The sequence below is a fragment of the Penicillium soppii genome (genome assembly GCF_028829465.1).
Source record: "Penicillium soppii strain IBT 18220 chromosome Unknown utg000005l, whole genome shotgun sequence".
Lineage (NCBI taxonomy): Eukaryota > Fungi > Ascomycota > Eurotiomycetes > Eurotiales > Aspergillaceae > Penicillium > Penicillium soppii.
In genome coordinates, this window is record NW_026643235.1 from 787,577 (window position 1) to 802,110 (window position 14,534).

The 14,534-nt window shown below is 48.8% G+C and overlaps 3 protein-coding genes across 3 annotated transcripts; 2 read left to right on the forward strand and 1 right to left on the reverse strand.

The window, feature by feature from the left end:
• Window positions 1-360: 360 nt before the first annotated feature.
• On the forward strand, window positions 361-1,440 carry N7529_005715 (SUR7/PalI family protein; the record flags this gene model as incomplete). Its single annotated transcript, XM_057241242.1, has 2 exons — window positions 361-498; window positions 553-1,440. 2 exons carry the CDS (start codon window positions 361-363, stop codon window positions 1,438-1,440), a joined length of 1,026 nt encoding a protein of 341 aa, XP_057096601.1.
• Window positions 1,441-2,494: 1,054 nt separating this feature from the next.
• N7529_005716 (uncharacterized protein) lies at window positions 2,495-5,887 on the reverse strand (the record flags this gene model as incomplete). The annotated part of the gene is made up of 1 exon (XM_057241243.1): window positions 2,495-5,887. One exon carries the CDS (start codon window positions 5,885-5,887, stop codon window positions 2,495-2,497), a length of 3,393 nt encoding a protein of 1,130 aa, XP_057096602.1.
• Window positions 5,888-6,869: 982 nt separating this feature from the next.
• N7529_005717 (1-phosphatidylinositol-3-phosphate 5-kinase FAB1) lies at window positions 6,870-14,411 on the forward strand (the record flags this gene model as incomplete). Its single annotated transcript, XM_057241244.1, has 2 exons — window positions 6,870-14,236; window positions 14,288-14,411. The coding sequence occupies 2 exons, from the start codon at window positions 6,870-6,872 to the stop codon at window positions 14,409-14,411; spliced, it is 7,491 nt and encodes a 2,496-aa protein (XP_057096603.1).
• Between the last annotated feature and the right edge of the window lie 123 nt (window positions 14,412-14,534).

Consider the following 14,534-nt stretch of genomic DNA (forward strand, 5'->3'; position numbering starts at 1 on the left):
TATATGTCACTTTTTGCAGATACTATATACCTTGAGGTGCAAAAAAGTACGACTAGGGATGGAAGATAAGATTCCGCTAACCCCAATCAAGACTAGTGGAAGCCACAAATAGAAGCAAACGTGGCCCAGAGGACGTGACCGCTCAGCCTCTCATTGGCCCGCTGATCTTCCTTTTCTTTCCTGCGCCTCTTTCCAGGGAGGCTGGAGTTTTTAGTGCAAGGCTGTACAGCTTATTTACATTTCGATCAGCTATTAAAACCTTGGACCTCCCCCGTGTGTTAGTTCTCATTCATATCTTATCCACTTCCCTCTTCTCTCTATATCCATTTTCATTCATCCTATACGCAAACCTATCTCATTATGGGGAAAGCCGGTCGCGTTGTGTGTATTTTCACACCCTATGTCTTGACCATCGCGTCATTGATTTGTATCATTATGGTGGGATTGGGTTGCACCAAAGCCAGCTCCTCCACCTTGAACAACCTTTACTTCATGCGAGTAAGTAATCTGCTCCAAATATAAAGTCCATTTTCTGATACTAATTATTTACAGCTCGACCTTTCAAACATGAGCTCAAATTCGGACGCCATATCAACAATCGAGAACAAACTTAGCGAAGCCGGAATTGATGTCTCCGATAGCGATATCACAAAGCTCATCGACACACTGCAGGATGATTCCACCATCGCGGATTTCTATGACATTGGTCTTTGGGGTTACTGCCAGGGTAACATCACCAATAGCAAGGACACCGTCACTTCATGCACAAAGCCTAAGGCCGAATTTTACTTCAACCCTTCTTCGGTCCTGGGTGTTAGCGAATCTGAGCTTGAATCTGAGCTTGGCAGCGGTGTGAAGAAGATCATGAAGGTCTACAAGGCCGTCTCCAAGTGGATGTTCATCGCCTACCTTGTCGCATTCATCGCCACCTGCGCCCAGATCCTAGTCGGTATCTTCGCCATCTTCAGTCGCTGGGGCAGCTGTGTCACCACCATTGTCTCGATTGTCTCTTTCCTCTTCACATTGGGCGCCTCTCTTACCTCGACGATCATGTTCTCCATCGCGAAAGGCTCCCTCGGAACAGCCATGGAAGCCTATGGCATCGATGTGTCAATGGGCAAGAACATCTACGCCGCCACATGGCTCGCGGTTGCCTTCTCTCTGGCCGCTACCTTCTTCTGGATGTTGAGCACTTGCTGCTGCTCTGGCCGCTCCCCCTACGGCCACAAGGACCGCCACAACACCCGTGGCGGCATCACTGCCGAGAAGGCTCCTTACACATACGAGCCCATCGGTGCCGCCCACCCTCCCTTCGGCTCCCAGCCCTATGCCCCCCAGCACGGCCAAAACACCTCCTATCCTCCCCACAACGACATCCCCATGACCCACCAATCCCCCAACCACCAGCCAAGCGCCTATGAGCCCTTCCGTCACGCCTAAACGAAAAATTCGAGTTTATTTTTGACCGTACAATCCCATGAAGCGATTTTAGATTGGCTATACCAAGGCGTTCCTGTGGTTTCTTGCATGTTTTTAATGACCATTTTTTTGCATTGAACTTTTTATGAGTACCATGTTTGCACAGTGAGATCGCGGTCTCTGGGGAGGAACCAATTGCATTTTTGTATATTTTTCTGATCCTCTACAGAGACATCATTGGTATTTATCTACCTGCAAAATCTCATTCCAACACAAAATCCATATCTCAACACCTCCTCTGATTTTGGTAAACTTGATACAAGTAGTGCAATGCAGCCCCGTCCGCCAATGAGGAAGAATCAAAGCCTTGAATTTTCCAATACTCATGTCCGATCTCTACAAAGCTAACTCTTAAAGCTTGCTCCACAGCGGGTTGTACAAATTTGGTCCAACGCTATCGTAAAATAGAGCATAAGTCCGAAACTGATGGCGTTAATTAAATAGGCATGTGCTAGATCCCAGGTGGCACGAAAGGCCGCCGATCTCCATTTCACTAGCTTTGCGCCGTTGTTTGATGTCAGAGGCGTTTGGGGGCCGCGGGAAACCCGGGAACGAAGGTCGGTCAGACCTCTAGAAGAGGGTTTTTCTCTCCACTACTCCGTAGATCAATTGTGAACCTAACTACTCCGTAATGATGTTTTGATTAATGGATACCTGTGGATACCTGTATGTTTTAGGTTTCAATGGAAATTTCGTTAGTGGCGTGACAGAGTTTTCGTGAATTGAATACAGATGTACTAGTTAGTACTAGTAGTAGTAGTAGTCAACGAGTACACATACGCATGTCCATATGCATATCATCGAACGTGAAGATAATTACAAATACTTACATGGAAAAAGGGAACCGAGGATAGAAACATGCTGGCCACTTGCTTTTTTCTCAATCCCCAAATGATGAAATAAAATGAAAAGATTTGGTATCTTCCATTATGTATGGTGCGGCCGCATCATAGAGGTAGCATCTGAAATGACTAAAAGAGATAAAAGTACAGTTTGTGAATATAAAAGTAGGATATCACAATCCCTGAGTGCTCTTCGCCCCTCGGTTATAGGTAGGCCGACGGATGACTCCCTTCTCATCAAGTGTAACTTTAGTCCCGCCGCGACGATTGATTTCTTGGAGCAGGTTCTGATCCTGGCGAGCCCAGCGCTTGAACGGCGTATTGGGGTCGTCGGACCACACAGGACCCGTCGGGAAGATGTTTTTGAGAGAACGGAACCAAGGCCTTCGCTCTCGCTGCCTTGGCGGCTCGGGATCACAATAGTCAGCAGAACTTGCAGTCGGATCTAGAGCGGAAGAGTGAGAGACATGGCGGTCATCAACATCGTCGCCGAGTTCAATGCTGGCAGTCTCATGATGGGAATAATCTGCCTCTTGTGTCTCATCAATTTCGGGCACATCATCTTCCGCCATATCAATATCGCTTTGATGAGACGTAGAGTGAATCGAATTTGCGTCAGACTGTGTTGAAACGACCATTTCTGTATCCAGCTCAGCAACCGTAGGCTTTTGGTCAACGTTGCTCGTGAAACCCAAGGATCGAGCGCGAAGATCAGAAAATTTGTCTACAAGACTCGCTGTGAAAGAAATATTTGCGCCTTCACCCTGCAACAGCTCATTCTGGTTTTCCTCTTTTGCTTCTGTTTTGATGACCAATTGGGATGGATTTGGCGGACTTTCTGGGCTGGCCATAGGAGGTGGAACAACCTGGGATGCGGCCACTTCAATTTCATTGGCGGTTAAACTCCGCTTTTTGTATCGAGGGCGCGAAAACTTTGAGCAGAAGAACTCTCCATAATCTAGTGTCTCTGGGTCTTGATCCGCGTGCTGTTCCAGGTAACGTGGATACTCCTCCAGACTCAAGATGATGAAATCATCCCACAAGAATGATCGCCACAAGATGCCCTTTTCTCGGATGGTGCGCAGCTTCGAGCACATATTGGTGAAATGGGTAAAGTCGCCGGAATAAGGCGAATAAGCGTTGCGAAACTTTTCGTAGATCCTTTGTGCTTCAGCGGATCTGTTGTCCTTCCCGATAAATCCCTGACGTCGCGCCACTAACTCGACGTCTGGAGTATGTGATGGCTTCTGAGCAGCAGGATCATTTCCAGACAGTGAACGAGGGGCTTTAGACGGCGACCCTAGAAGTTGCCAGGCTCCCTCAGGGGTGAAATGCTCTCGTGTGAAATCTTGCCTTGGTTCATTGGGACGAGATAAGGCCGGCGGATGAGGGCTAGCATAGGGCAAAGACGATGGGTGGTCCGAGGGCTCCAAGCGGAAAATTGATGAGCCACGCTGACGTTGGACAGGTCGTGATGAATCGAGCACAACGTCCGATGATGACTGAAGAGTCGCTTGCGATGGCGCGTGTATGCTGCTAGTTTGCATGGAGCTTATTTGAGTCTGAGTCCCAAGTACATCTACTCGCAGCGAGTCGTTTTCAGGTTCGGGCAAAGATGGATTCGGTGCCTCTTGGGACAAGCCACTCTGCCTGTGACTATCTTGCGAGTGGTGGGTATTGAGAACACGGGACGAAGACGAAGTCACGTCACCCTGAGATGATGAGCTAGGAATCTCGTATCTAACCTGTTCTTCATTTTGCTTCTCACAGCGTCGGCGCGTGGTTTTGACGACAGGTGTCTCTACCACTTGGATATTTGCGCCAATAAATTTTGGAAGCGATGGTCCTGAGCTAGACATTTCCTGCTCTGGCTGGCTGCTCAATGGAAAATTTTCCCCTAGCGCGTAAGGAACAGATGTCTCCATCTCATCATAATTACTCTCATCACTCTCATCGCCACTTTGTTCATCGTGAGGCTTAGAAACATCAAGTTTATTTCCAGGGCCTGATTGATCATGGAGTCCTTTTTGGGTTGAACTTGGATCATGCTCTTTTTGTTTCACGTCTGCTGACCTTGAACGATCAAGGGTTTGAAATAGATTACTGCCAGCAACAGGAACCGGAAATTCATGCCCCCTCGATTTCATTGATTCTTCGTTAAGAGGCTGAGAAATATGTTCTGATATTTCATTAGGAACGTCTCTGGAATCAACAAAGTTCGGCCGTATAGTTTGAGTTTGGGAGACGATCTGGATTTCATTTCCTGTGTCCACATCGCGGCTTGCTTGGAATTGTCCGCCACTATCTTGAGTGCCCGCCCGTATTGGCGTTGCATGGTCAGCCCCTTTACGAGTTGGGGATGAGTCTGGGGGAAGAATGTTCCGAGGTGAGTAGCTGGGCTCGCTGGGTTCCCACTCGGACACTGGCGTGCCAACGGACTGAGATCCATTGACAGATGGGTTGGTACCCTGGGGAGTTGGGGTGAGAGGACGATCGTGAATTTGCTCTTGTTTTTCCGCCCAGTGCTGTCTTCTTTGCGCGATTTTGTTCCATCGCGATAGCAGATCAGGCGGTACATGGCACAGACGTTCAGATACGCCGGGATCCTGCGGAATCCATTTGAGTTCACCCAAAAGCTTCACCTGATCTTTTGGGATATTGACTTCGCTTGCAGGTATTGTTGTCATTCCTTCCCAGTATTTCATCATGGGCGTTCTAACGGATTTGGTGCCTATTATTTGCACACCTGGAAATGTAAACATACGTTCATTTGGCGACAGCTCGGTTTCAGGTGAATCTGCTGGTACCGATTCTCCAGCATCAGTTCGCTGTCGCTTGTTGGATGGCGATGTAGACTTTGCGGTTTGCGCATCATCGGATTGTAGATCATCGTTACGAGAGGTTTGCGATTGTACGTCGGTACTGTCGCGATGTCTCTTTTTTGAGGGCTGCGGGCTTTCACCTCCAGCAACCTTGCGTATTGTGTCATCATCAGCCGCCTTGGTTGTTGAATGTCCAGGGCGTTTCACTTGTTGCTCCTCCAAGCCATCAGCTCCTTGGCTGATATCGGCGCGAGTTGAATCGAGAATCGAGCTACTAGCATGTGGTACACTGGTGCGCTTAAGCAGTCCCTGGCCCGAGAGTCGTTTTCCTCTGAGTTCTCTGGATAAATTCGAGTTATGCACTTGTACCATAGATGTCTTGTCTATCTTCAATGGGGACTGCCGACAATTATCCAAATCAAGAGATGTACCTGGAAAATTTGAAATGTTTTTTGGGTTGGGGTTGTTCGGAATTGAATCAAGGCCAGCGAGACGCGCCAAAAGCTCCTTTGAGTTCCCGAGTGAGACACGATTAACGTTGGGATGGTCTTGATGCTTTGGCACACCATGGAGGTTATACGGAGCCTGCGAGAAGAGTGATTGGGATATCGCGTCCTCTGGGGAACGATTTGATAGATCGTGATCATGTTGAGAGAGGAATGAGTCGTCCAAGGCAATGTTAATTTGAGCACGAGAGCCGGGATGTTGTTGACTTTTCTGAATTTTTTGGTATGCCTTGGCCATCAGGGGTTTGAGAGTCGGTGCTTTTTTGAGCTTCGGTTTAGGGGCATCGCCTTTCGCAATTGCATTCTGGTGGATGCGAAATTGATGAATATGAAGCTCAACCTCCGGAGAAGGCTTTGAATAAATAAAAACGAGCCTTATGTCAGGAAGGTCAACGAGATGCCTTGGGCCTCCTTTGGTCGACGGAGGGCAGGGCGAGGCTACACCGAGTGCGTTAAGCGAGTCGCGTGAAATAGTGGCATTGATCTGATGCTTTGAATCTGTCAATGTCGCACAATGACTTGTGTCTCCCTGGCCCCACTAATAGATAGGCACCAAATACCAGTCAGCACTACTTGTGTTCTTTGCTCCGATATCAAACAGACGGAATATCTTACAGTCACAACGGTGGCTTTTTGCTCTGGAAAATCATATATGCGGAAGCTGAGACTACCCCCAAGATCCTCCATCTGGATTCCATCATCGCTTCGACCGAGATAGAATGAGAGGCATCGTTCGACTAACGGCACGATCCAGGGCTTTACTGGATCCATCGTGCGAATCCAGCTTTGTGGTCAATGCGAAAGACGGCATACGGGAAATATGAAAGAGGCAAACAGTTGGCATTGGACTTTTGTAACTTTGAAGCTACACGGTAGAACCAACAGATAGAATGTGGTGCATTAAAAACCCGCGTCTCTTATCGATAAGGCGTCCGACGCGCCAGAGTTACATAAGCGACCCACGTCATTCAGGTCGGGGTGCGGAGAACGAGTGATCTACTCCGTACAACTTTTTTCGCTACAGCTTCCTCGACCCGCTCGCACTTGCAGGTATATGCAGACCTTTCGATTTTGCATACTGGTCGGATACTCAACCGATCTCAAATCTTGAGATCTTACTGCACTCCTGCCCAGATGACCAGCTATCAACTGTCTATGTCCTGTGTGGGGATGATCCGAGACATTTCTGCCTAACTTGATCTTTTGCATCGTCAACATCCATGGATATTCCAAGGTTACAGGACTCACAGAGTCCGTCTACATCTTCTACATTCCTTCCTCTTGGGCGACGCGGCTCACGTGGCTCCATGGCTCCAACTCAAACTGAAAGAGAATCAATGAATGCAACTTTGGATCACTATCATAATACAGCTTATCAATCAGAGTCCCTCACTCTCTTCAACGAATTTACAACCCCGCCCGCACCAACATCCGCATCCGATGAGAAACGACTGTCCGAGGAATTGCAAGGTGGACTGAGTGGACTTTACAGTCGGTTCAGGACCTCCGTCGGGGGAGTGAGGGATATTGTCAGCGGTGGCGGAAAGTCTACAGACAAGAACTCAACGGAAAACCCTGCAGCTAAAACCGCTGCGTCGGATCGTTCGATCGTCAAACCTGTCTCAGATTCAGTCCCTGCGTCGGCTGAGTACCCGCCATCACAGCCTGATTCATCTCAAGGATCAAGACTCCATTCGCCTGTTGTACCACATTTTCAGCCCCATCAAGAACCAGCACCACACGCAAACACAGGAAAGAGATCTAGAATATCCTCCAAGAGTGGCAGCATATCTTCCAAGACCTCCGTGTCACCGTCTCCTGGATTCAAGTCCAACATAGCGCCCTTGACGAAGGCCACCGGCAGTGCCATCGCAGCAGACCCCGCAGTCACTCAACTACATGTTAATGGCATTGGGAATGCGGATCGCACCAGTAACAACTCTGTTAATGTGCCCTTCCAAGGCATTCCAAACGCAGATACTGCAAGTATCGGTAGTAAGGATGGCGCCATGGATAATTCTATGAGCCAAACATCCTCTCTACAAAGCCAAAACATCACTGGGTCGCCGATTTTGTCTGCGAAGTTACATGACAGCTATCACGAGGATCAGGGTCAATTCGAACCTAAAGAATCAAATTTCCCGCCAATTCCTACTCCAGAAAATCAGTCGCGGAAGTCAATCTCTATTAAAGACCAGCAAACACAAGCTGATGTCACGTCTCAATCGGCTTTATTGCGAAACACCAAGCAGCTTGACCCGGCTCAGGGTCCTGTGCTTGGGCATGCAGGAGAAAGATCGCATTCGGGGGGGTCTCTCCGCCATGAAGAGCCTAAAACGTCAACTTCCGCTTCAAATAGCCTTTCGAGGCTTTCTTCTCACGACGAAATGCCTCGTCACAATAATACACTATCAAAAAGCCTGACTAAAAATGCTCCCCACGAGGGCGCCAAAGTCAATGAACCGTCCAAGGCTTCAGTTCTTGAAAGATCATATGACAAAGCAAACACAGCAACCCGCGCAGGAAGACTGCCTGGCTACATGATGTCGCGAGCCTCCACAGCTGAAACTACCGCCACAGTTTCTTCTTTGCCTCCTTTAAACACTGCAGTCGACCGGGCTACTAGTCAATCCCTACAAGCCAAACGCCGCCCACCGAGTGGGGACGACGGTGTTGTATCGCAGCTGCGTAGTAAATTGCTCAGCAGGGACTTTTGGATGCGTGACGAGAATGCCAAGGACTGTTTTCATTGCGGAGAGCCTTTCACTACATTCCGCAGAAAACACCACTGTCGAACCTGCGGTCAGATTTTTGATTCCAAATGCACCCTGCTCATTTCAGGAACACGCTTTGGACAGCCTGGCAGCATTCGGGTTTGCAATCCTTGCGAGAACATGATCAACGCACACGATGACGATTCTTCGGAATTCTCTGATAGCGAGCAGAGTCCTATTGTTGCTAACCCTCGGGTTTCCGAACTTAGCTGGGGCAACACTGGGCGGTCATCGGTTGACGACGACGATTCATCTTCTGTTGTATCCCAATCAATTGACAACGTTCTGAGAACTCCCACAATGGCTATACCAGCTACACGACGTGCCGGGGAGGGCCATAGCCGCCGCTCAGCTGTTCTTGAGATCAATTCCGATCGCCCTCTGGCGCGACCTACCTCCTCGCGCTCCCTGCGGTCTTCCCTTGGAGCGAGACCACACACAATCAGTCACAAGCGACATCACTCTCGTCAACAATACATCCGGGGGTTCAAGCCATATCACGAAGATCGAGCCCCCTTCCAACGTCGACATGCAGATGATTTGGATCCTGAATCTCGACTGCCTGCTTTTCATAGAGACAATATCATTGATCCTGACCTTGCTCAATATCTTTCTGATGACGCCTCCAGCGGTGATGAGCAACCTAGTCTTTTATCTGCGGTATCTGAGGGCGCATTGTCCAAAAGTGGTGGCGAAAGTGAGAGAGCATCACTTGGCGGGTTTCTTGCTGCCATGAAAAAGGGCAGATCTGCTTTCGGAGAACGAAATACTCCTAGTATGAACCGAGATGGGGACGATGCAAGCCTCACCAGCTCAAAAGCTGTTAACCTGCCCCGGTTCTCTCGCCGCCGTAACCTGAGCGTTGCTAGCAGTGTGCATCCTCGTTACTCGCCTAGAACGTCAAAGGACAGCATATTTTACAACGATGCCTCGTCGCCGGTTATCCCTTTGCCCATTGTCCCAAAACAGGCTGGGTTCAAAATGACTCGGAGTTCGTCGATGAGAGGTAATGAAGCGCCACCAGTTGAGTTGAACAGAGCCAGCCTGGAACATGTTCGGAAGCTCCTGAACCAGCTGCTTGCGGAATCCACGGTGCCAAATAGAGAGGGCTGGGAAAATGCTCTGATGCCAATTCTGTTGAAGGCAGCTGACGATGTTGATCCGGATGTCCAAGGTGGTGATGACATGGATATTCGTCACTATGTTAAGTTGAAGAAGATTCCAGGTGGTCGGCCTGGTGATACTTCTTACGTATCAGGGCTTGTTTTTACCAAAAATTTGGCTTTGAAAGGCATGTCTAGAAACATCATACGCCCAAATATCTTGATCATTACATTTCCTCTTGAATACGCCCGTCAGCAGCAGCACTTCATGAGTCTTGAACCCGTGATTCGACAAGAGCGTGAATTTTTGGAGAACTTAGTCAGCCGAATTTCAGCATTGCATCCAAACTTGCTGCTGGTTGAGAAAAATGTTTCAGGTCTGGCTCTCGGCCTTCTCGAGAAAGCTGGAATTGCAACTGCCTATAACGTGAAGCCCTCTGTCCTCGAAGCTGTATCGAGATGTACACAAACTAGGATTGTGACATCCATGGATAAACTGTTGACAACCACCTTGCAAAGTGACTGCAGCAGTTTTGATGTAAAGACTTACGTTCACAATGGTCGGAAGAAGACATATATGTACATCTCTGGCTGTCCGAAAGAGCTAGGGTGCACTATTGTGCTGCGCGGTGGGGATGATGAAGTCCTTGGAAAGGTGAAAAGTATCACTGAGTTCATGATCTATGTTGTGTACAATCTTCGCCTGGAAACCTGTGTCATGCGAGATGAGTTCGCAAAGATACCTACCTCGCCGACAGAAACTGCAATGATTGTACACGACAAAGACCAGAGAGGCAATCCACAAATCATCGTTCATGGAGGTGACACAAGTCTGATTGATTCAAATGTTGTTCAACCGGGAACACTTGAGAAAGTTGACGCTGGTTCTGATAGCCAAGTGCTCCTGTCTGCCGATGCAACAGAGGTTCCAGACGATATCCCTATGCCGACCTATTATGACGACATGGTTCAGGATCACCGGACGAAGATTCTTTCGGCTTCACCCTTTGTCAAATTCGAACCTCCATATCTCCTGATGCGTGCGCGAGAAATGGAACGCAGATTGGCATATCTGAAACGTCTTCGTGACCAAGACGGCAATCCTGATCAACTCATAGACGAAAAGGCGAAGCCCCAAAAATTTGTCCTCATAACCCCAGAGATGGTCCATCAATCACCACAAGATGCTCCGGCAAAGGTCAAAGAGGTGCTGCGTGCTGCTCATGATGCCGAGTACGACCGAGCGTTCTACCACTACCAAACTCAAAAACGCCAGTGGGAAGCCTACGTGTCCGGCAACGCCAACATGTTTGATCCCTATACGCACCAGAATCTTGTCGTCCTCTATAGTGTTGTTTGCACAACAACATCGGTTCCTTGCTCCGGGCCTGATGTTTTTGCTCTCGAGTTCTACAATGAGCATGGGGACGATACGATTTTCGAGTCAGACCTGACACTTGGGCAGTATGTCGAAGACCTTTGTCATACAGCAAATTCTCTTTGCACTGTTAACGGCTGCGAGAAGCGCATGTTTGAGCACCATCGCCAGTACGTCCATGGCGAAGCCCAGATCAGCGTTTTGGTCCAACCCCATCCTTCTAAGCTCCCTGGACTTCAGGATGTCGTGCTTATGTGGAGTTGCTGTAAGATCTGCGGTAATGAAACTCAAGTCACTCTCATGTCTGAGAGCACTTGGAAATATTCGTTTGGAAAATACCTGGAGCTGTCTTTCTGGGGCAGAAACCTACATGCTCGTGCTGGGGTCTGCCCTCACGACCTGCAGCGAGATCACCTCCGCTACTTTGGCTTCAAGGATGTCGCTTTAAGAGTTCAATACGACCCAATTCGTCTTCTCGAGATCATAGTTCCCCGGCCTCGCGTTACTTGGAAGGTGGACAACGATCTTAAGTTGAGAAACCAAGTATACCTGCGTACTGAGCAACGTCTCAACAAGTTTATGGAATCCGTTCAAGCTCGCCTGGAAGGCATAAATGTTGAGAGTGTCGTACCCGAGCTGCTGGACAGGTGCAACAAGGAGATTGAGCTTTTGATCAAAAAGGGACATGACGACCATGCCGATTTGATTCGGCACTTACAAGACAAGTACACAAGTTCTCGCTATTGGGAGATCATACCTCTGAATGAAGTTCTTCGTGCAGTTCAAGAAAAGGTTGTTGAATGGGACACAGTATTTGCTGATTTTGAGAGGAGTTTCTTCCCCTCAGAAAAGGATATCAAACACATGGCCACGCTACAGCTCAAAAAGATCTTCCTTGACAAAGATGAAGCTTCAACATCTCCAGATGATGCGCTTCAGACCCAGGCCGACATGGAAGATGGAAATAACCAAGATGACAGGCCTCGAATGATGCGACGCATGACGCTTTCGCCGGAAAAGGCACAGAATGTGCTGGTCTCAGTTGTTGAGGAGCATGCTGGTAAGAAGCATCGTGAGGAGTCGCCCTCCCCTCCAACTTCAGCCGATGAAGCAGCCTTATCAGTGAACACAGTCGACGAACAGAGGTCATCTTCCCAAGATGAGGCGGTCTCCCAAGAAGAAGTCCGCCATCTCGACTTGGCTGTGCCTACCGGTCAACTGGACCGGGGCTCCGTCGATTCGGCTGGCATTTCGAACCAAGCTCTGACCAGCCCTGATCTCCAGCCGGTACTTTCCACCGACGGCTCATCTGAATCCTCGCCCCCGGAAGCATCCGACATCCCTGAGCAAGAAGTCAAACGTGAAAAAGAGGATGCTGAAGTCACTGAGCTACCAAGCACCCCAGTGCGTCGGTCTTCAGCAATTCCTAGACCCACCGACGCGGCATTCCGACGCTCCGGCAAGACGCGATCTCCTCCGTTGTTTCGTGCTCAGTCTCAGCCGGCCAATATACCACGTTCAAACAACGGCATTACGCTCCCCAGCTTGAGAATATCTCTTACCAACATGGTGGAACCAGAAAAGAATCCAGCCGTATCTCCTACAAAGCAATCGGACAAAAAGTTGACTGAACGTTTAGGCTTGAACTTTTCCAAGACTGCTCGGTTTGCCTCGGGACATTCATTCATCCCACGGTCCACTCCAGGCAAAAGAGGCAGCTCTCGGGTTTCAAACCTTGCTAGACATTTTGAGCAAATGAGTCGTGAATTTGAAAAAGAAAGATTGCGCGAGAGACGTCAACGAGCCGCAAAGGGTACCCATTCACGGGCATTCCCACTGGCCTCTTCGAAGCCCATTGTGGAGGTTTACCGCAATGTGCGAGAGGCCGTTGAAGAACGCGATCCGCCAGTTGACAACGATGAATTTCTGCCGCCGAAGGATGGTCTAAATCGTAAAAATGACGAGCTCGCCCATCAAGTTACAAACAACGAGCCATCTCTGCCAAACGGTTCGCCCACCGAGCCTGTAGAGGCAGATGAAGCAATTTGCCATGAACCTCAACTATTGTCTGATGACGACCACCACAGTGACGAGGATCGCAACACGGCCGACGGGCTTCATCCAGTCGATTCTCATGAAGAGGCCAAACCCCCGACTGACTATGATGCAAATGACTTCAAAGATCTTCCCAAACACGAACGCAATACACTTCTAAAAATGCTGACTAACTTCTGGTCTGAACGTTCTGCGAGTGGATGGGAATCTCTCGAATATCCACTTAGTGTCATGGATCATGTCTTTGCTGATTGCAATATCATTGTGCGTGAAGACGAACCGAGCTCTCTGGTGGCGTTCGCTTTAGACTCTTCCGATTATAAAGAAAAGCTTTCAACTATCCAGCAACGCTATGACGAGATGGAGGAGCACGAGTCAGAGCTTGGTGACATCGAAGCTGCGAAGGAAGCAAGGGTCGAGCATGCTCTTTTGCGCCCCACGGGCACACATCTTAAGTACCAATTCCAAGAGGGCCCGGCAAAGATGCTGTGCAAAGTATTTTACGCCGAACAGTTTGATGCTTTGCGCAAAAAGTGCGGCGTGGCTGATCGAATCGTCGAGTCCTTGTCTCGGTGCGCAAAGTGGGACTCGAAGGGCGGCAAGACAAAATCATTGTTTCTAAAGACACTCGACGATCGTTTCATTCTCAAATCACTCTCGACGATTGAAACACAAGCTTTCCTCAAGTTTGCTCCCGCTTATTTCCAAATCATGTCCGAGGCTTTGTTCCACGAACTTCCCTCGGCCATCGCCAAAATGTTCGGTTTTTATCAAGTCATCATCAAGAACCCGGTCACAGGAACAGAGTTCAATTGGTATTTGTTACTAATGGAGAACTTGTTCTACGATCGAGTTCCTACGCGCATCTTCGATCTCAAGGGGTCGATGCGAAACCGCAAAGTGCAGAGCACAGGTGAACGGGATGAGGTTCTTTTGGATGAGAACATGGTAGACTTCATCTATGAGACACCTCTGTTCGCCCGTGAGCACTCAAAGAAACTGCTGAGTCAGAGCGTGTGGAATGATACCCTTTTCTTGGGTCGCCAAGATGTGATGGACTACTCGCTTATGGTCGCAATCGATGAAAGCCGCGACGAGCTTGTGGTGGGAATCATTGACTGTATTCGTACTTACACTTGGGACAAAAAGCTCGAGTCGTGGATCAAAGACAAAGGATTTGGCGGTGGTGGCCGCAATCGTCCAACAGTCACAAGTCCCAGAGAGTACAAGGGCCGGTTCCGCGAGGCAATGGCCAGATACGTCCTTCAAGCTCCAAGGTATGTTACCAATATCTCTCATATTCACGACTAGGTTCTGACGTTTTCCAGTTGCTGGCATCAATTCCAATCCAATGCGATGCATCGACATGAGAACACGGTCACTGAAACCGATGCCTTCGATCACGTTGATAGCGTCGGTGGAACCCCATATGCTGAAGACGCCGGTTTCTAGTGCGTTAAAGAACATGCTCTTCGCCTTATCATACAGCTTTGGGAGCATGATCAATTTCATAATGATTTACGACCTGACGATAATGCATATATGCCAAGGTCTGCTTTTTGTTTCATTTTGCAT